The sequence below is a fragment of the Amphiura filiformis genome, chromosome 2 (assembly GCF_039555335.1).
Source record: "Amphiura filiformis chromosome 2, Afil_fr2py, whole genome shotgun sequence".
Taxonomy (NCBI): Eukaryota; Metazoa; Echinodermata; class Ophiuroidea; order Amphilepidida; family Amphiuridae; genus Amphiura; species Amphiura filiformis.
In genome coordinates, this window is record NC_092629.1 from 58,421,468 (window position 1) to 58,444,279 (window position 22,812).

The window sequence follows — 22,812 nt, forward strand, 5'->3', positions numbered from 1 at the left end:
AATATGGGGTCATTGGGTGAGAACATGACAGAAACCTCAAAACTTGAATCAAATTTCTAGTTCTAAATGGCTTCAAATTTCTTTGTTTTTTCAAAATAAGTAACAAAATCAGTGATAAATAAAAGTTGCTGTTCAAATTGAACTTGTAAGGGTCTTTGGGTGACAGATCAAATGGAAAAATAAGGGTCTTCTGGTGACAGAGCATGTGTTAAGTAAAAAATATGGGGTCTTTGGGTGACAGCGATGCTGAAAAAGGGGTCTTAACAGCCCTACATACGCGTCACCTCCAAAGTTGGAGTGCCCCCCCACCGGGAGCAGACCATAGCTCTTGAAACGTCCCATACAGTAAGTGTTTCAATTGGACTTGCATAGCAGAAATGTTTAATTTTAATTAAATATCAAATTGCATTTTGAAAACGAGGAGTGTCCTTCTGATATCATATAATTTTGACTATTTTTAAAATTCGCGACATACACATTTTATGACAAATGATTAAGAATTCATATAGATCCCCCCCCCCCCCAAAAAAAACCCACCAAAATAGGTCTTTTTTTGCAGTAGAACATATTGAAAAAGCTGGGCCAGTAAATTTATAGCAGGGCCACTAGATTTGCCGTTTCACTGGCCTGGAGGGCCAGTAGAAAACAGAAACCTAAGTCTGTCCCTGTACATATTCCATCTGGGTTGAATGATCCAATTGAATTACATACCTCTCTGGCCTGGCTGTTCCAGTTAATTTACATAGCCCTCTGGGCTGGTTGTCCCAGTTATATAACATACCCCTCTGGGCTGGCTGTTCCAGTTAATTTACATACCCTCTGAGCTGGCTGTTCCAGTTGATTTACAACCCCCTCTGGAATGGCCGTTCCAGTTCATTTACATACCCTCTGGGTTGGCTGTTCCAGTTATATTACATACCCCTCTGGACTGGCTGTTCCAGTTATATTACATTACCCCCTCTGAGTTGTTGCAAAGTAGGAAAAGTTTTTAGCATTAAGGGTTGGTGTTGGGGATATGGTTAGGAGAAGAGTCAGGGTGTTTCTCGATTTTGATTAGGCTTATGTTTATAGTTATGGTAAAGTTAGGGTAAGGATTAGGGTTTATAATGACTCTTATTCGCCGTCATAGTGAATCCACCAGGCCTTGGTTACTAGTTCATGCTTAGTTGCACATCTGTTCGCAACCCATTGAGTTTGTGTTGTGATCATTTTGATTGTGGTTCCAACCACCGATAGCATGAACCAGTTGACCTGGCAAGGATAGATTTTGGCATCACACTATGACGGCGAATTCGGTTTTCGACAAATGACAAGTCAAGACTATCAACCTGTAACTGTATTTTACAACTAAATAAGAAACACTTGGATACAACAAATTACATATATTCACAATATCATCCCTTTTATTCAAATTAAATGATTTCTTTGTCTATTGTCATCGAAGCACTAATAACAAATATAATAATGATTTTAGTACATTGAATACATATGGTAATCAGCATGTTCAAATCATAATTGCAAGCATCAAATATATCTTTTACTACAATGACACTATTTCCTCAATAGTGTTGTTTTTGACATTGCTAATACCATTGATTGGTATGAATCAGATCATACCAGGGAGTGTGGGCTATTCCAATTGAAATCCATACACCCCATGGAAAACATAAAATAACCTTATTCTTCCACAGTGTGTGAATTTCAAGGGGTTACCTGAATGGGTAACTCCAATTTGAAATCTACACTACACCCCAGTGTGGGACATAAAATAGTGTGTATGTCTTCCATGGGGGTGGATGGATTTCAACTAGAATAGCCCAATGTTGCTACCTATGTCATGCTTAACCATTTCTCTTGTACACTAGACTTTGTAATATAGTACCATACTGTGAGTATTGACAACAATACAAATTATAAGCAAAATATAGGCGACACTATTCTGACAGATCAGGATTAGCTTTAGAGTCCAGATTAGTACAAGGATTAGTGATCTTCAGATCAGTATTAGGATTAAGGATTGCGTTGCATCTTTTTACCAATTAAGAAGCCATATGAACATTTGTGCGTAACAATTGCGAGAAGACCAGTTTACATAACCGTAGTCCTTCCACTCCAGTCAAAACACTTTTACTGGAAAATTTCACCTAGGAACCAAACAGCTCCAAATTAAGCCATTCGGAGTAAATGTGTGAAAAGTTATGCAACAGTTCATAATTTTCCTAAATCTTGCATTTTCGGGATATTTTGTCAGGGGTGCAAGCCATCCCCCCCCCATATTAACCCTCAAAACTGACAACAGCAGCAACAAAAAAGTCACCTGTTTTATAATACAATATTGCATGAGTTTTTAGCTACTTCTTTGTAAAGATGCAAAGTTACAAAGCATACAACAGCTCTATATCTGCAAGTAGAGAGGGGCAGGGCCCCAAAGCCCCAAATGGTAAATTTTAGTCAGGAAGCACCCCTCCTAGCCCCAGTACCTATGCCACTGGCATGACACTATAGATAAAGTAAGTATTATTGTAAGTGATATTTCACCAAGTGTTCTGCAGTTGCGGAGAGGCGGCAAAACAGAAGAATTCAGTGGCTATTCTTCTAAAACCTGAATTATGCAGAAATTCATATATTTGCCTTTTTCAACTTATTTCAAAATATGCAAAAATGGACCACCTATCCATCAAGCACAATAAGCAGTCAAATAAATGTTTTTGAGTAACATGGTGGGGTAAAGGACACGTTTTTGTTGGGCTGGTTTACACATACATCCCTAAAATAAATGACATGATCAAAATACCGCATTCTGTGGCTGCCACTACTGAGTCATACCTGCTCAAAAAAAACCAACTTGTGAATTGGTGCAGTATTTGGCTATCCCAGTTAAAATCCATACAACCCCTATGGAAGACATAACCTTAATCAGGGAAAATCTGGAAAAAGAAGCATGTAAAAGCCCCAAATCCGGCTGAAAATAAACAAAAGCGCAGAATTCCAGATTAATCCTGAAAACTTACATCCCTGCTTAATCTCCCATACAGAGACTCCATTCAAAATGTACACCCCCTGTGTGGGAGATTAAGGTCATGACTTCCATAAGGGTATGGATTTCACTTGGAACAGCCCATTTATAACATACAGTAAGCTGCATCAAAATGCCCTATGCAAAACATAAGTAAAAGCATGACTGCACTTGTCATTACAACTTATAACAAAAAACAAGAAGAGATTAATATAGACCATCATTGTTTTTCAACAAAGGTGAGGGACTGGTCTATCGATACGCTTGAACGAACCGCTACACTGTTCAGTGGCTTTCTTGTACTATCTGAAATGTGGTGGGCGATTTAAAATGCATGTGCCCTGAGCAAACTACGATTCGTACGCACGCTGCAGGGCAAAGACCAATGGAAATTGCCCTCATTCGTGTGCATACTGCCGGGCAATGACATCACATGTCAAGTGGTCCATACCCAAAGAGTACAGACTCAGAATAATGCACCATGCGTAATACATGGAGATCAAAATAGTGAACCTCTAGCATATATCAGCAAAATGGAATGATAATTTGCATCTTTGAGCTTTGGTGTTACAAAGATTTGCGCATGTAGTCCTTGCCGCGTATTATTACAAGCATGCACTTGAAATCAAAGTTTGCCAGTGGCGTGAAAACATAATCCCGAGCCTGTACACTATTTTTCCCTCCATAAAATTTTCCTACAAGTTTCCGAGATGAAGCGGTCCACATTCAGTACACATAATCTTGTATACGAGCCCAACATTTCATGCTACATGATATTTCAATAACAGAAATGACCGTGCTATTACAAAATCCGATCACATCAGAGACAGCAATTCAGAAAATCAAAATTCCATCATCAACCTGCACATAACAAAACATGCTATGTGACTCTCCCATTTGAAATCCACACACCCCCTATGGAAGACATGACTTTTATCTTCCACACAGGGAGTATGGGGATACCTGAATGGGCGACTACATTTAAAATCTACACCCCCTGATTCAGGTCATGTCTTCCATTAGGATGCATGGATTTTAACTGGAATAGCCCATTGCTGGAGTTCTTACATCCTTTGTGAATTGATTCAAATGCAGTCACCCATTCAGATATACCCCTTTTGAAATCTACCCTCCCTGTATGGGAGATTAAGGTCATGTCTTCCATAGGGGGTGTATGGATTTCAATTGGAATAGCCCATTTGACTGTTGCTCCCTCAGGCCAGGTCAGGCCAGGTCGGATTAGATCATATCAGTAACCAATTGATACATACAATCAATATTAAATGCATCAGGATCATTGGATGGGGTAAATATACCAGTCTATAATGGTTTAATGCTGACAAAATAATCAAAGGCTTATGTCAGCATTTTTAAGTCAAATAGTTGAAATAGCCCATATCCAAACATACGATACATATTTTTGGGGCACCCTGTACATGTATTTAAAACTACACATCTAATAAGGTACTATATTCAACTTGATAAGTGTCCCAGAAGAGCACAAATGAGAGTTAATACAAATCATACTGGATATCTGTAGACAATACTGCAATGCAGGACACTAGCTACACTTACTACAAGTCGAGGGTTCAGAACTTAGAAAGCTGTAATTCACTATGACCAGCTCTCACAAAATCAGTATAAAGTTGCTTCAATATTTGGGCTTTCTAGCTCTTAACCCTCAAAGTATCTATGACTATCAAGGTCAACAGTGTTATACTCCTTGCATGGATTATGTTGTGTAGGCTTCATTTCATGACTCTAGTATTTCCTTATTGAGAGTTTGCGATATCAGACACCACAGCTTACTTGCCCATGTGTGCGCCTGGTAAATAAATGAATTGATTTTTTACTGGACACTGGCCATATTTCAATGGGAGTTTCGAAATTTTTACTCCCAGCATATAGGCCAGGCATCTCCCCACCCACCCCATGCCCTCAGAGGCTATACAAGGCATACACTGATATTAACCACACAAGGAGCAAATTGCAATTGAAACATTTTAACAGGTTTCAGTTAGTTCACAGTGCACAAATTAGGGAGAGCATAGATATGGGAAGGTCACTAAATAGGTAAACACAATCATCTTTTGCAAAGGAAACTCACAGCATCAAATCAGGCTTTCCCATGATGCACTGCAAGAAATAGAGCTAGATCAAACATTGACCTTGCTATATTCTTTGCTTTAGAAAGTTGTCATTGATCACAGAGCATCTTGGACGTAGTAAATCAAACAACAGTCAAAATAATCGTCTAAATTTTGCAAAATAACATGCTGGTTATTACGACTGAAATAATGCATTATGGGAAAACCTGATTATATCCATGCTGCCGGGAGCTCTCATGTGCGCAACAAAACTGAACTTTGTTCAAACTTAACATACACAACATAAATTTGACAAGGCAACTTATAATAGCATTTTATTCTGTACACTGTACTCATAATAGTAATTTCAATTTACATCTATAATTTTTTGTTTTCATTTTCATGGAAAAAGCATCACATTAAATCGTGTTTTTTTTATATTTTTCAGATTACAGTCTTCTGATCATCACAAATTAATAGTCCAAAAATATATATAATAGCAATTATAATCAATATCTATGATAATATCTGGCTATTCAAATTAAAATCCACACACCTCCTGTGGAAGACATTACCTTAATCTTCCACACAAGGAGTGTGAATTGGTGACTCCATTTAAAACCTACAACCCCTGTGTGTCTTCCATAAGGGGTCTATGATATTTGATAACCCATTTTTGAGCAGACAACCCTGAATGGGTGGCTCCATTTGTAATTCACACTCCCTGTCTAGGAGATTAAGGTCATATCTTCCATAGGGGGTGTATGGATTTCAACTGGAATAGCTCATTTGGATAACATATGGCTAGGTTTAATAACAAGGTATGCCACCCACAAGCTGTGCTTTATTCCGCATGTATGCACCATTGTCAAAATAATCAGAGGGTGTATGTGACATGAATGGCATACCAGATTCTACAGTTGCACCTGACAAACAAGTTTTATGACACTACAAATAGCTTCCGAGTAGGGTGCATTTCATAAATTAACCTATGCCTTGACGAGTTTTGAAAATAGCAGGAAAACTAACATACTGTTTTCCTGGGGTGCATACAAATTTCTGGGTACTAATACCCCCCCCCCCCGACTGGTTAATTACATGATATAATCATCTGGGTAATCAAACAAAATAGATTTTTGTCCAATTTTATGCCAAATCCCCTTCATCCCTACTGACTGTTCTTACCACATTTTTGATTGGCTCAATGCATGATACAGCCCTCTTTGTAACCAATCAAAAAAGTCATTGTCTAGCAATTTTCACTGGAATAAATGTATTTTTATTTACCTTGGAAATGCTTGAGAATAATGTTTGCAACATACCTTGATGGCAGTGGATATATAATGAATAAAATAAAAAACCAAAAGTGTTGATATTGTTGTCAGCAGTGCATAATGATAAACTTGCAACCAGTAATAGTTTTTACCATGTAACATAGTAATGTTTTCTAAACAGTATCCACATCAGTCCTTCAGTAACTGTAGGGCGGGCTAATTTGAATGTGTAAGCTGAAACGTTTGGAGGATTATTCTGATACTTTTTTCCTTTCTGTTGTTTTTGCTTGTTTTTTAAGAATGCAATACAAACTGTCCCACACATATATCAAAGTCTACCAGGAGCATGGTGAAATAATAATCAAGAGGTACAGTATTTTTGCCCTCCATGAGCAACACACAAATATGGCAGAGTTGGTTCTCTTTGGTTTGATCACATCACATGCAAACATATCCCATTTCTCAATCACACAAGTCCATGGTACAATAAGCTTCTCAAGCCGATCATGAAACCTGTAAGCTATTTTATGAACAGGGCTATTCCATTTGAAATCCATATCCCCCCTGTGTAAGATTTAGCGAAAGTCTTCTACAGAGGGAGTATGAGTTTCAATTAGAATAGACAATTGGGTAACTTCCATTTGAAATACTCACCCAAGTTCAGGAAGATATAGGTAAAGCCATATACAGTGGGAGTATGGGTTTCAATGTAATTTACCCTAGCCAATTCCATTTGAAAAACATACTCCCTCTGTGGGGCACTTTTCTTATATCTTTTACAGGGATATAGAAAATGTAAAATGGAACAGCCATTTCAAATACTAACTTTTACATAAAATCACAACATAGTTTTCAGACTATACACATGCAATTGTTTGATTTTTCTAGTTTTTGATCATGATTACATTTCACTAACATTTGCTTTGCCTTGTATCTGTGTCTCATCAATCAACACAAAAACATATGGAAGAGTCTGGATGCGTTAAAGGACTTATGATGCATCGTTATGTGTCATTAGTGAAATAATGCACCCTTGTTTTACCTGGAGTACATACTACATAGTTATATTAATTGACCTCATGGGCACTACTGCCTTTCATTCGCTACCTCTGATTGGTTCATCACATGCTATAATCATCTGAGTAACCAATCGAAGTAGAGCTCATAAAGCAATTTATGCTTAATCCCCATTAGACTCTTCTTACCATATCTCTGATTGGGTTAATACATGATATAGATCCCTTTATAACCAATCAAAAGAGTTCTTGTAGTGTCCATGCTGCTAATAATTGAAATTGTTTGAAGTACAGTTAATCCCAATAACCACAAGAAAACTCCAAAGGATGAATTAAGAGCTTCCCATAATGCATTCTGATTCAGAAACAGGGCCATGACAACGAGGTTGTTTCAATGCAATCCCAGAATACACTACAAGTTACTGCAGCCATCAACCACAAGTATGAAAAGGCAGGATGACTTTTCGAGGAGATATCATGCTATGCTCATGTTGTGTTATAGATCAAGGATGTTACACAGCACAAAAAAGCTTATGCATGCTACAAACTTCTTTTTCCAACATTTCAAAACTGGCATGACTGAAATATTTTGGTATCACTAAAATTGTTCAAACACATTACAATGATCCATTTATCAATACAAATCAGGAAAGTTGTGATGAATATTACCTCCAAACGATCATTTTAATCCCAAATATAAAACAATTGTTGAAATTGCCCCCTTTGTTATATTGCACAATACTGATGAAGTGACACAGGGGTTGTAGATTTCAAATGGAGTCACCCATTCAGGTAATTCCATTTAAAATTCTTACTCCCTGTGTGAACGATTAAGGGCATGTCTTCCATAAGGGTTGTATGAATTTCAACTGGAACAGCGCAATGAATCAACCTCTGGCCATACCACAGGCATGAGAATGGCTTTTTTGAAAACTGCCTGAAAAAGCGTATGAATTCGCTTTAAAAGACCCAAAACGGGCTGGAAAAAAAATAAATAAAAAATGTACATTTGGACAACATAACTGCTTGAATTTAGGCGAAAGCATAAAATTTCTCATGCCTGATGCCACCTGTTTGTGAAAAGCAAAAATCACAGCATGGAAAGTGTTATTGCATAATGCGGATGCTTTAATTAATCCTCCTCTTAACGAGATCCCACACTAACCCTGAACAAAAGGAGTACAGTACTGATACAAAATACAGAATGAAAAAAAGGGAGTTAACTATACAACCATTCATATGCGCGCACACACACACATATATTTATCAAAAAATTACTGAGTTTTGGGACATAAGTCTCGCAACAACCCAGGGTATAGAGCGTTTCATCAAACAAAACGAGAATCACTCTTAGTTCTTACAAAGTACATCAGTAGGAACCATTTGATTCTTGCAAAATATCTACTTTACAGTGTATAGACTAAGAAACCTTACAAGAATCATCCGATTCATACAAAGGTTTTTTTTTATGAAAATCTTTGCAAAAACTGAGCCGCATACTCTTAACCTGCTTTACACTTTGATTGGGCTAAACCAGTGGAAATCCATACACCCCTACAGAAGACAACCTACGCCCCCATGTATGGATGATTACGGTTGTGTCTTCCACAGGGGGTGTATGGATTTCAACTGGAATAGCCCAGACCGCACAATGCACCTTTGCTTGTGTAGCAATGGCATTATTGTCGTCTGCATCACATACTGTCGTGTCTCAAAAAGCTGCCTCGTGTGATTTTTTATTATCACTGTTGTATTTCATAATTATTTTACATTTCATCATGCTTCTTTCTTTTATGAATAGACATGATATTGTAATATTGTGATAATACCTCAAAATTTATTAATACATAAAGTTAATGTAACAGTCAATCTCACCACAATTACATGACCAATAATAAAAAATCACCCAAGGCAGCCTTTTGAGATCCGACAGTATGTGATGCAGACGACGTTATGATATTTATGATGATTCAATCGCCTTCTAAAGACCCCAACTTTTACATTTGCAAGCACAGGGTTTGGAAGAAGTCAAGCTTTATTTTAAGGTGTTTTTCTTAATACCAGTACTAGTACGGTACTAAATAATAGATCTTTCTAGGGTCCTTTTCCTCATCAATCCTGTTCATGGTTTCTGGACAGTACTTTGTCAAAAAAATTGTATTACAATTTGCTTTGTAGACATTTAGTTGCTTCCATAAAGAAAACAAAAACTTGGTAAAGAAATAAGCTCAACTTTCGCGACTTCAGAACCACTGCTTGACAGATTATACTATAAAGCTGGTTGACGATTACTGCTGATTTATACAATGTACTCATTAAAAATGTTCAATATTGCATGCCACTGAATTCAGATGAGTGGGTGAGCGACTTATAACTCAAAACGTTACCCAAAAACTAAAACAAAATAATGTGTGTGTGTCTGATTTTACTACATAAACTGATGATTTGTTGCCCAATGTTAAAACACAGCCAGTGCGTGATCTACTGTTATTCCCAATTAGAGAGTAATTACTCATTAGAGTGAGTCAATAAATGAGTCACTTTGGGTTACTCAATCAAGACTTGAATGTGATTGGCTATTGTATGGTGCAGAGACACAACCGGTAGGGGCTGCCAGTGTTTTCATCATTTATAGCCTAGATTCCTAGGCCCCCCAATATTTATTATATTAAAGTTTATACATAAACACTATTTTACAACTATCAAATACAAATAAGGATTGAGCTGATCAGTGAGGGGGTAAAGAGGATCAAATGTTCAATGGGTGAACTTGTGCTGTTTGACCAACAGCCTGGTCCTCAATAGCTTTCACAATTGCTAACAACCTTCACCTGAGAAGGCCCCGATTCGCAATGCCTCACCGAACTTAACCCAATTAATTGAGTTAGCGTCAACACAGATTGCTCCAGGAGCACTGTAACTTTGCTGCTGGTTAGAGTTAGAGTAGGGATTACGGTTAGGGGGGTTAGTGCTACAGGAGCACTATGTTGTTGACGATAACACAATTGACAGATTAACCCATGGGAACTACTGCCTTTCATACAGTGCCTCTCACTGGTTCATTATATAGTCGATCATCTGAGTAACCAATCAAAATACAGCTGTTAGATCTCTTAGTACTTCATCCCTTCAGCCCTACTTGGTATTCTTACCATATCGCTGGTTGGCTATCTATACGATATAGCTCACTTTGTAACCAATGAAAACCATTCTTAGAGGCTCATGGGGGTTTTTGAGATCTAGCAAAATGAATCGGCTGATTCCCAGTGTACCCAATGCGGACTTCCATGCAATGCTAATAATTATAGAGACTACATTTTGGTGTAACTGCCCATTGCTTTGAATTTTTTCCAAGATCCCAGCCAGCAAAAAACATTTTCCTAACATTATCAAAAGGGTACACAAAGGTTGCCTAAAAAATGTTTTAATGTCAGGCTACATGAAAGTTATAAAACATTTTCGTAACATTTTCCAAAAACTTCCTTAAAAAATTGTCAATGTTATTTAAGTGTTGAAAAAAAATATGTTTGGAAAATAAATATACAACAATATTTTGACATTTCAAAAACTTTCAGAATGTTTTTTTTTTAATCTTTAAGTAACTCAACATTTCAAGTTATTCAAACATTTTATAACATTTTGAGGAATGTTTGAAGGATATGATGGTTTATAGCAGAAAGTCCAAAACGATACTCAAAACATGGGGTCGCAAGCAAGCCTACTCAAATAAGGTGGCATGCAAGACATTTTTTTTCTCACAGGATAGTCCAACTTTTAATAAATTTTTAAAAAGTAGGGATCCCTAATTGACATTGCTGCTTATGTAAAAGAAACCAAAGTACTGATGTTGTCAAAGTTATGACAGCAGCGCGATTGGAACAAATTCAAATTTCCACCATTCCTGCCTTTGACAATTGGAGCAGACATATCCAGTGTAAACCCTAGTGCATGATGGGCCAATCCACCATTTCCACATGACTTATTCGCTACATCCGTACACCCTCACTGATCATCTCATAATATAAACCTATATAATAAGAGTGTTAGCCAACAACCGTCACTACCAGCCAAAATAGCCTCATCTTCAAAGACACAGTTCAGTAACCTTCACAGCTCAAAAGTTAACCTCAAGTTGTTGGGTATGAGTTTTTGTACCCAACATATTCAAGGGCCATTCTACGAGAATGCAAGCACGATGAAGTTACTTGACTGTGTCCTTGCAGATGGGCATTTTTGAGCTCATAGGGCGTAACGTGTTGGGTACAGTCGCTACTACGTGAACATATTTGCCGGGAAAGTGTTCACCTCACCCTGATCGCTCACCGTGGAGCCGCCGGTGCTGTACGAGAACTTGTAACGCATCCTCAAGTTGGCGTTCTGCGGGTTGGCCACTTTGATAAGCTGCGTGATGGCTCCGCTGTTGTTGGGAGGGACGAGGTCGCCGGACGGGGACATGAGCTGAAGTTGGAAAGTCTGCAAGTGAAAAAAATATTATGTTAAATACCAAAATGTATTCCATCTGAATCACCAACGAACTTAATGAAAAGTTAAAGGCTCATGACCTTCTTAACTACATGAAATTAACAATGCCAGAAAACATTAAAAAGGAACATGCTAATGTTATGATCAATGTTTCAGTTTCCAATTTTAGTTGAGGGGCAAGCTGAAGGGCTATCAATTTATCCTACACTCATTACACCCAAGTCACTGACTGTGATGTTTTACAGTTCAAGACAAAATTGCACCGTATGTAAAGCTACGGCAAATTCGCCTAGCTCATGGACGGCAAATAATGTACCTCCGACATTTGTCGGCATTTCAAAGTTTACACCTGCCGTTAGGCATGTAAACAAGCAACATATCCATTTCCTGACAATCCATCTGAATAGGCTGCAGAGTATCGCCCCCATCCTAAAATGTAGTTTTGGCTCTTTTTATGACAAATTATAATCATCTAATTCTGGAAATGAAACCAAAAAAAAAAAAAAAACAATTTCACATTTCCATATTTTTGTTTTTTTCCTTGCCAAATTTCTGGGATTCCGGTAATTTCCCAAAGATTTACATCCCTCTGCCATGCTCAGCATGTGTTTTTGGTACAACGCGTTACACAAAGAACTCAAGCTGAGCCACATAATCTGGAGATACATTAAGTGGCCTCCATGAGCGACAGTCAAAAATGGCGGAGTTTGTACTCTTTGATTCTAAACTCATTGTCAGGTAAACACTGGATAAGGGCGATGAGAAGGAGGTAATGGTTAGGGTTAGGGTTAGGGTTGGGGTTAGGGACCTCCTTTTCATCGTCCTTAACCAACGACTTCCTTGTCAAGCACACACTTACCTTTGGAACTGCAGCTTGGAATATGAAACTAGAGAATGGATTGGTTGTTGAGTTGGTGGCTTTCAGTGTAATGTTGACTACATGCGGTGCACTGCCTTCTTTTTCAAAATTAAACTCTACTTTCAAACCATCTTTGTCCACTGCCATGATTGGAGGTATTGATGGTGCACCTGTGAAGTAGGGAAATACACAGTTTTGAATTTGATGGATCCAATTGACAATAAAATTGATGATTTTTTTGACAATGTGGTTTAGATCTTATTGATGAGGCACATATTTAAACAACTCCACCTGAGGACAAGGAGCTCTCATGGTTCATATGTCAAATTCCCAACCCATCCAGTTGAGATTCTAATTTTGCTTCGTCCTTACCTATATTATTGGTTAATCCGCCTAGTAAATCTGTGTTTTGGTTCATCAGGTTCATTGTCGCCGTTGTCGTCATCGGCTGCAAGGCATCTAAACCGTCCATCAGATTAGGCACAGAATTGAGTGGCGCCCCCATAGGTTGTATAGTAGGCGCCACAGTAGGAGGCGCTGATAGATCCAGACCACCTAGTAGATCTAATAACTCGCCACCCGATGACATTGGTTCTGATTTATTAGGTTGGTTGTTGACTGGCGCTGTGAAATCACCGTCTCCTAGAATATCTAATAGGCCTTTACTCTGCAAATAAAATGGGGTCAAAAATGATGATTAACATCAACTTCCTATAAGGGCCTGTATACACGTCATGGTCTTGGTGGCTCAAGGTATTCCATAAACAATTTCAGACTCATTTCAGGAAGGTGCACCCCCCTAGTTGAATTTGCTTGTTCATGCTGACAGAACTTCGATATCTTCAAATGCACACTTTAGTTTTGGTAGGTCAAAGGTGAGGTTGAAGGTCAGATTTGGAACCCAAAACCTGAAAATGATAAATTGCCCACAAAATGATCTGAACTTATTTGCTGTGTTACCTATAGATGTAACAAAACATTGTGGATAAGGCAAACTGTTCTGTTTCCACTGGTCAATTTGAGAAAAAGTATTTTGATGAAAATTAGTATTTATCAGGGTTGGGCTTCTGTGGAATCCCAAACAATACCCTTCAGCATTTAAAACTCCACAAACATACAGAGGTACGGAAGCACGTACGTACAGACAGGGCCAAAAACAGCATGCCTCGCACTTGAGGCATAAAAAAGATGGACAGGTTACTTTCAGGCATGACATGTTGCGTTCAGGAGCAGCCCGTCTTACAGATTAGTTGCTGAATTTTACACAACTGGGTCGAAATATCCTGACATGTTGCATACCTCATTTTGTGTTGATGGAATGCTAATTTCTCTTGATTCTAACTGCTCGTCGGTGAGTTCTCCGTTATTCACTTTGTCAGTGTCCTTCTTCTCCATGGGGGGCATTCTTTCTAATAAGCCGGCTCTGTTGATAAAAGAAATTATAAATAATGAAAAATAGAACACATCTTACTAATTAATGCAGCATTACATGTTACACTATCTGCTCTCCATGCAGATAGATAGCGGATTTACCATAGCGTTCCGTATATGGTGCAATTCTGAGTGGGTAATCTTTGGGTATAATGTCTTTGGGCTTACCTCATATGGTTATATGTGTTGATAAGAGCACCAAACTCTACCGATCTCTGTTGTAATTCCATGTCCATACTTTGGCTATAGGGGATCACTATCTTCTTTATTCTGAGTGAGTAATCTTTGGGTATAATGTCTTTGGGCTTACCTCATATGGTTATATGTGTTGATAAGAGCACCAAACTCTACCGATCTCTGTTGTAATTCCATGTCCATACTTTGGCTATAGGGGATCACTATCTTCTTTATTCTGAGTGGGTAATCTTTGGGTATAATGTCTTTGGGCTTACCTCATATGGTTATATGTGTTGATAAGAGCACCAAACTCTACCGATCTCTGTTGTAATTCCATGTCCATACTTTGGCTATAGGGGATCACTATCTTCTTTATTCTGAGTGGGTAATCTTTGGGTTTAATGTCTTTGGGCTTACCTCATATGGTTATATGTGTTGATAAGAGCACCAAACTCTACCGATCTCTGTTGTAATTCCATGTCCATACTTTGGCTATAGGGGATCACTATCTTCTTTATTCTCCTGTACATAATTTGAAATAGACAAGTGGTTAGACGAGTAAAATAGACAAGTGGTTAGACGAGTAAAATAGACAAGTGGTTAGACGAGTAAAATAGACAAGTGGTTAGACGAGTAAAATAGACAAGTGGTTAGACGAGTAAAATAGACAAGTGGTTAGACGAGTAAAATAGACAAGTGGTTAGACGAGTAAAATAGACAAGTGGTTAGACGAGTAAAATAGACAAGTGGTTAGACGAGTAAAATAGACAAGTGGTTAGACGAGTAAAATAGACAAGTGGTTAGACGAGTAAAATAGACAAGTGGTTAGACGAGTAAAATAGACAAGTGGTTAGGTGTGGTTAGCAAATCACTGTCTTTTCATATACACTGAATTATTCAGTTCATATACTGAATTGAGTTCAATCGTAGATTTTTAAAGAACTGTATTACAAAGAGCAGTAACATTCTGCAAGGAACACAATTGCAAGCATACCTGGCATGTTTGGATTCGCTTCCATGTTACTCATGCACAGGAGCACACGCTGCCGTACTTCTCGCAATGTATGCTAAAAATCGTCACGCTATGTCAGGCTGCGTTCATTCAATTGAAATTTCCACTATAGTGTGAATAGCATGTTTTACATCTACAGTACTTACTCTAATGACTGCGGTGAGAACCTGGCACTGAGTTTAACCATAGCCAGTAGGGCGTATTCTTTGGTGACTTGTGATGATGACGTTGCATTCATTAGTGACTCGCCTAGGTCCAGAATATCGTCCTCTGATACCTGCAGTACAGAAAAAACACAAAACAAATCCAGAAGATTCTGTTTAGTAATATAAATCACAGTGACTATCATGCCATGAGTTACTTACTCCCCGATTCCAGAAAAATACAATGCTAATTTTTGCTCCCTTAACCCTAAATATTCGCAAATGATTTGTGTCGTTATAGTACACTCAAATATTATACTTGTGGCTAAAGTGGGAGAAATATGATTTGGAACCTTGGGCCTATATAGTATACTATAACAATTCAATGTCATTGACTTGCTTGATAGCTCTGCTGGTAAGAGCACCGGTCTTGATACTCAGGAGTCCCAGGTTCAATTTCTGGTCAAGGATGACATTTTTCTTCCTTGGCCTTCTCGAGAGAGAAAGAATTACAAAATTGGCTATAGTTTATACTTTTTGTGGTCAGATTATGATTGTTTTTACCATTACTCAAGAACAGCTCAAGACCAGGCAAATCTTTTTTTTGCATATCCATAAAGAGAAAAACAATTTTACTTATTGTCCAAATTCATTATAATTATATAAACAATACTAAATTGCAAAAGACTAAATGTTCAAATGATTGCTGTAAGTTCAAATATTGATTTTTTATTTGCATACTCTAAAATACAATATGCATTGAGAAGTATTTTACATTTTCTTTAACTACATAAGTGTGAAATTAGACGAATTTTTTGACTTCAACACTACTTAAAATTTGATCGCCTACCGGGAACGCTTTCGCAGTACCAACTGCGTCCTCAGCCGGATGTTATGGCTCTGATGATTTATGGCTTGTTGACAACCTTCGATGACATCACACTAGAAGCAGATGTCCAGTCTGGGACAACCTTCTCATACCCAAGACCACCAGGGGGACGAGGACAACACCTTTGATGTCATCTGCTTCTAGTGTGACGTCATCGAAGGTTGTCAACAAGCCATAAATCATCAGAGCCATAACATCCGGCTGAGGACGCAGTTGGTACTGTGAAAGCGCTCCCGTAAGCGATCAAATTTTAAGTAGTGTTGAAGTCAAAAAATTCTTCTAATTTAATTTATACCACTACGTATGAATATTCAATTTTATACATAAGTGTGGTTTAATCAAAATAACAACAATAATAATAAGGTTGTTTACAGATATTTTGTTAATTCAAGCAACAAATGACAATAACTGAGTTTATTATAGAAAAATTATTTAATTTGTGTACATCGTGGAACATTCAACTACGCTTGTTACTCCGCGACGAATCATGCTAATACACGAGCGTACAGTGTTACTCTACCATCCATATGCGAGGTTATCTGCGTACAACAGCTTACTATGCATAACCACACAAAGACTATGTTCCACGATGTACACAAATTAAATAATTTTTCTATAAGCACTTAATGATGCATGCTACGTTCACGATGCAGAACAATATTACAGAATGCACAGGCTCAATGAACATAATGCCACAATATACAATATACATAAACAGCAGATCCATATAGGAAAAAGCACAAACATGGGTATCAAAACCTGGCTTTCTGTGTGATGGGCACTGGGCAGACACTCAAACCACAATACACTTTGAAAATAAGCACCATACTTGCGAACTTGCGAATTTTTTATTATTATTGTTTTACGTCAATCTATATCTATCAAGTGACTTGGTAGGGGACCTCCTTGGATAGTGGTACATTTTCACAGGTCTGGCAATTGTAGCCGACAATCGGGGCATTACCCTGATTGGAAACAACTGTAATACGGTCTTTACCATGGGTCATTTATCCAGCCTTTTCCTAATGAGCCACAGGGAATGTGGATTTGATCTAATTTTTCTTCCGGAGATTTTGAACCCGCGGCCTCTGGCACCTATGGCACAGTAGCCACATTGCTTCCTTAAGTATACATGTAAGTGCATTCAAATTGCTAATGATGTCCATGACTATACTCATGCACAGGGTATGCATCAATAGTACATTGACCTTTTCGGTAACTCCCATAATTCTTTGCAGTTAGACCTGAGATATCATCATTTAACATCACGCCGATTTGCACACCGTTAAGCGAATATCGTTACTACACATTTCAAAGCCACGATGTGCGCAGTAACAATGTGCACATTAGCATGACGACATCTCGGGTCTAACAGCAAAGAATTACGGAATTTACCGAACAGGTCAATTGACACCAAAGATGTTTTCTACAATTTTTTTTATGTACAACGTTTTGCACAAAAGAAACACAAAAAAATAAATATAAATAAATTTTTAAAAAGTAAATTAAAAATTAAATTTAAAAAAAAAGAAGAAAAGTTTCCAAGGCCTTTATCACAAAGTTCTTTAAAAGTTACAAAAAAAAATACCTACCTACCTACCCTAGTTTTTTTTTATGTTACGCCACCCAAATTTTTTTTAGGCCTGAATAACAGGTGCAGACATACACATGCACAACTACATATAAATAAACACAAACTTCCAAATAAAAAAATCTACCAAAATGAAAACATATATGGTGTGATCAAGCAAAATCAGTCTGAATTCGGACATATCAAATTTTCAGTTTTTTACACGACTGTAATTTGCAAAGCTAAATTTTACAGCAAACCCCACTGAATTTGGACAACCAGTTCAATGAGCAGTTTAAGAGTTTCCATAACAGTAGGAAATAAACAATAAATAAAGGAAATACTTCCTTTGTTTGGCTATATCTCGAAATCGGTATTTCCGACTTCAAACTGATTTTGCTTGATCGCATCACATATATGAAAACACAAAGACACACCAATACAATGTCTATATAAATTCACCACCAGCACCAAGTGGGGACAAATTGTGTGCATAAAATTATTCGTAAACTTCAGTCAACAATAGAATGTTGCTAAAATACCTCACCATTGAGGGGAATAGGGACCATAGGCATAGCTATATCAAATTAAGTGGGGACACATAATCTGTAATCACATAACCATCCCTGCCATCACATTGATTAATAGGATAGCAGAGATGTGTCCTCATTGTGTTAACTATTTAGTACTCGCCTACACACACACTCACCCCCACTCGCATAGGCAGGAAAACGAGGACCTCATTTTTCACTTAATTTAAAACATACTAACCACACATCCGTTCTTAATCGCCATACCGTGGACCTCACTCACACACACCAGACCACTTACTATCCAACCGTGGCCCGTCCTATACCATCCATAGGTGGACCCGTTTTAAATGCATTTTTACGTTATTTGCGATGTCCTGGATATATTTAAAAGACCGAGGACGTCACCGGGTGTCCTCATTTGTCATGTGAGTATCCTTGTGTGTGTCCTCGTTTGCCTGGCTAAGTTAACGCACCCCAATATGTCAAGTTGCAACCATTCAGATCAATAGCAAATAGGAGGCATATAACTTGATCATTTCACCATGAATCAAGGAACTACCTTCAACAAATACAAGGTGTCCCATAAAAAGGTTACATGTAGAAAATGGACCGCATTTTGTGATGGTATAATAAAACAATGTTATTTTTTTCAGATATTATTTATTAATCCTTCTTGTAACTGTTTGCTAAGTTTCAATTCCGTATCTGAGAGGAAACTTAACTTATGAGCGCAAGATGACATGTGTGTCAAGAGTGGCTAACCATCAAAATATCGCACAACGAAAGTTGAACACAAACACACATTTGTTTTCAGATTATTTCTTTATTACCTTTTATGTTTTTTTTATTTTTCATTTTGAACTTTTTGCACAAAAGAAACATATGGAAAAATTAAATATTGTAATCAGTTTTAGAGCTTCTTGACTCTTGGTGGTAAAAATAAAGGAAGATGGTCATTAGAGAAGAACACAGTTCTGCACGCTGTATCTCCCGTCATCAACATAGTGAAATGAATATCAATCTCTTGCCTTTAGGCCTTGTTTTGATTTTGTTGACTTGTAATCGCTGCTGTTTGTTTTTACATTGCTGATTGAACTTTTGAAATAAAACTGAATAAGTTTTATTCTTTGTTTATCATAATAAAATACTGCATCTGCCATGCTATGGCTGGGCTTGCTCAAGTGCCCCGCCAAATGCATGGTGGCTGTGTATAATGAGCTTCGTGCTGCATTATGTCACGTAAAGAGCTTGCTCAGGAATGCGTGGAATGCGGGCTAACCACATAGGTTGTGAACTTGTCATTCACAGGGGTACTAGTAGAAGGTACATAGATTATGTTATGTAAAGTATATTAATATTTGTTAACATTAACTTATATTATTTTCAATAATCTACATGTAACCTTTTTTTGGGACACCCGGTACTTAAAGGAGCTTTTCACACATACTGTACTGAGTGTACTCAATGTACTTTGTGTGTTGATTTGATTTGAGAACCCAAGAAAGCCTCTTATGAAGCTATTTGAACACTGTGACAGGCTAGGAACAGTCAGGTGTTAACACCTTACTCTTCTCAAAACTGAGAGCTACATCAGGGCTGTGACACTCGTATTCAATCCCTGTATAAAAAGTGAAGTCACTTTACGGCAGTTTGATTGACACATCGGCAGTTTGTGTGACGGTTGCTAGGGAGTTTGGTACCGTAGTAATTGATTGACAGTTTTGGTAGTTTGGTACCCAAATTTTTTCCAAGATGGCGCACATCGATTATTCGGACCCTTTCAAGCAAAAATACAGCTTATTTAGTCAGTCTCGTCATGGGGTCATCGCAGATAATATTTTCCTAGCATATTGAGCTAACTTCTCAGCTACTTGGTTTTTCACAATATGATAGTAATGGAAAAAAACAGCCAATTGTTCGTCGGTTTTCGCAATTTATTTTTTTTTTAAACGATGACGTAAACATGCATAATTTCTTCCACAGGTGATACACTCCTACAAAGTGCAAGCCATCACATGCATAAACGCGCAATGAAGTGTGTGACTGACTTCATTTGTGCAAACGTGTGGCTTATCCTATAGTATATTATAGTACTCGAGAATCCTTAGCTACATATTACACATGTAGGACTCTTTTGTACACGGGCCCAACAGCTTAACGACCCCTCCGTAGATGGAATTCTATCATGATTCATATACCCAACTCTAAATGCACCATGGGGAGAGCAGAAATGTAAGGTCATCTTAATTTAATAGTTTGCCTCAAAGCCCCGAGCATTAGTAAAATCACCCGCTTTTTGTGCTTTATTTAGGTTTTTTAGCTTACGTCTGACATTATCAGATGTCAAAATAGCCTAAATCCAGGCCTGATTGTGGTCCTAAAAGTTGGCGAACGGAGGGAGCAGAGCGACCGTAGTATCGCCCACGGGGGTCCAGGGGCCCGCTTATGGGCCCGGTGGGGTCCAGGGGCAATGCCCGTGGGGTCGAGGGGTGAAGGTCCCCAAAGCTCCTGGGTTTTAGCCATATTATAGGGTAAAAATTGGGTTTCTGAGGCATATAATTGTACGGGTTTTTTCTAAAATTGTTTTTCATTTTTAATGCATGCAACCCCTAAAAAGTTTATAATTAACACTTTCTTAATTTCCCCACTAACAAAAATTTTCTTGCTCTTTTTATGATGAAATATCATCCTCCACTTCGAAATGTAAAAAATATAAATAAAAAATTCAAAAAAATAAAAAAATATTTTTTTTTTTATTTTTTTTTTTTTATTTATTTTTTTTTAGTAGAAAAAAATCGGAAAACCGATTTAAATCGGGGAATAATCAGGCCTGTAAATCATAAATTTCAATAAAATTCTCCATCTTGACCACAGTGAAGCCTCCTTAACTGATGAAAAGGTGGTCTATTCTTGTCAAAAATTTGTTCCAGTTTTAAAAACTTTTTTTTAACGCATTCTACATTAGGTTTTTAACTTTGCAAATAGGTGTAAATTCTGCCATGTAAAATAATGAAGGTAAGGTATCCATAATTATGCGATATGTTTTTTAAGCATTATGCAAGCAAGCTATTAGTCGCAAGCAAGCTATTAGTCACAAACAGATTAAAAACATCAACTAACGGTTCAACGGTAACATACACAGGCAGCAAATAAATATGTACAAATAAATCACAATATCACCGATACAGATCACCACAGACATTCCGATAACGACAACATACATTCCGATTAGTGGGTTCGTGTTACGCTAGTGTGAGATAACATGTGCATACTTGTCTTTGCACAGCACAGTGCACGAGGGTAGGACAGGAAAACTAACTCATGTAGATATTTTTGATTCAAGTGTACATGTTTTCTGTACGTTTTATAATGATCGCTAGAATGAGATGGATTACAAAGAGTTGATGAGAACGGTTAGCATGACAATGTACCGCTACTTGTGACGCAATCTCATTACATAGTTAACCATGCTCTGCAGATAGATGCCACTATTATGATTAATATATTCAGATATATGGTTTTAGCTTTCAAGCACAGGATTGATGTTAGACTACTACTAAATTGTGAACAACGTTGCCAGTTTATTATCAAAAAAAGCAAACTAGTCAGAATTTACAAAATTGAAAATTCACCATGAATATTGTTTCACATGGGACACAAGTATCCGAAAATGCCTGAAAATTAATATCTTGGGCACAAATTTGGCAAGTCGGGATGTTCGTGGCAACGTTGTTATAGAATGATTTAATAATTTTATAAATAAATAAACAAAATACAAACATGGAGGGGAACTAGAATTTTGGGCACTTTTCGTTTTTTTAATCATCTCACACATTACGTCGAACCTGCAGCGGTTCTGTCATGCCAGGGTCGTGAGTTAGGCGTTTTAGTCTTAAGCGAGTCGACGTGAAGCGCAGGGAGGTAGTAGGTACGTACCTGGATGGGTTCCTCCTCGTCAACGACACCAGCAACCAGCATGTCACCAAACTCACCGATGCACCATAATGATACTTGGGCTAATGGTTGCTGTGGGATGAAAACAAACCAACAATGATGAATTGTTTATATATGCACATTTTTTCATAATTAAAACTAAACTTGTTTCATTACAACTTTAGGGTGAATATTTCAAAGAGTATACAGGGATGCAAGCGGCTCAAGAAACTAGAATTTTGCTGTTCTTGGCTAGCACGGTTCTCAGAAAAGCATCAACCACAATGCCTCCACGTTGATGCGCATTGTTGTTAAAATTTCATTCAAAAAATTCTTTGAAGCCATGATCCAAACACTACCTGTCTACCTGTACCTGGAAAGTCTGCAGAC

At 37.7% G+C, this 22,812-nt stretch overlaps 1 protein-coding gene across 1 annotated transcript in view; it reads right to left on the reverse strand.

Annotated features, from left to right (window-relative positions):
* Window positions 1-9,441: 9,441 nt before the first annotated feature.
* The window catches only part of LOC140146461 (AP-1 complex subunit gamma-1-like), a 47,746-nt gene continuing 34,375 nt past the window's right edge, over window positions 9,442-22,812 (reverse strand). Inside the window, 8 exon segments of the mRNA XM_072168321.1 lie at window positions 9,442-11,866; window positions 12,735-12,904; window positions 13,107-13,401; window positions 14,034-14,157; window positions 14,760-14,864; window positions 15,501-15,631; window positions 22,335-22,382; window positions 22,384-22,515. Of these exon segments, the coding sequence (XP_072024422.1) occupies window positions 11,666-11,866; window positions 12,735-12,904; window positions 13,107-13,401; window positions 14,034-14,157; window positions 14,760-14,864; window positions 15,501-15,631; window positions 22,335-22,382; window positions 22,384-22,515 (1,206 nt within the window). The 3' untranslated portion in view covers window positions 9,442-11,665.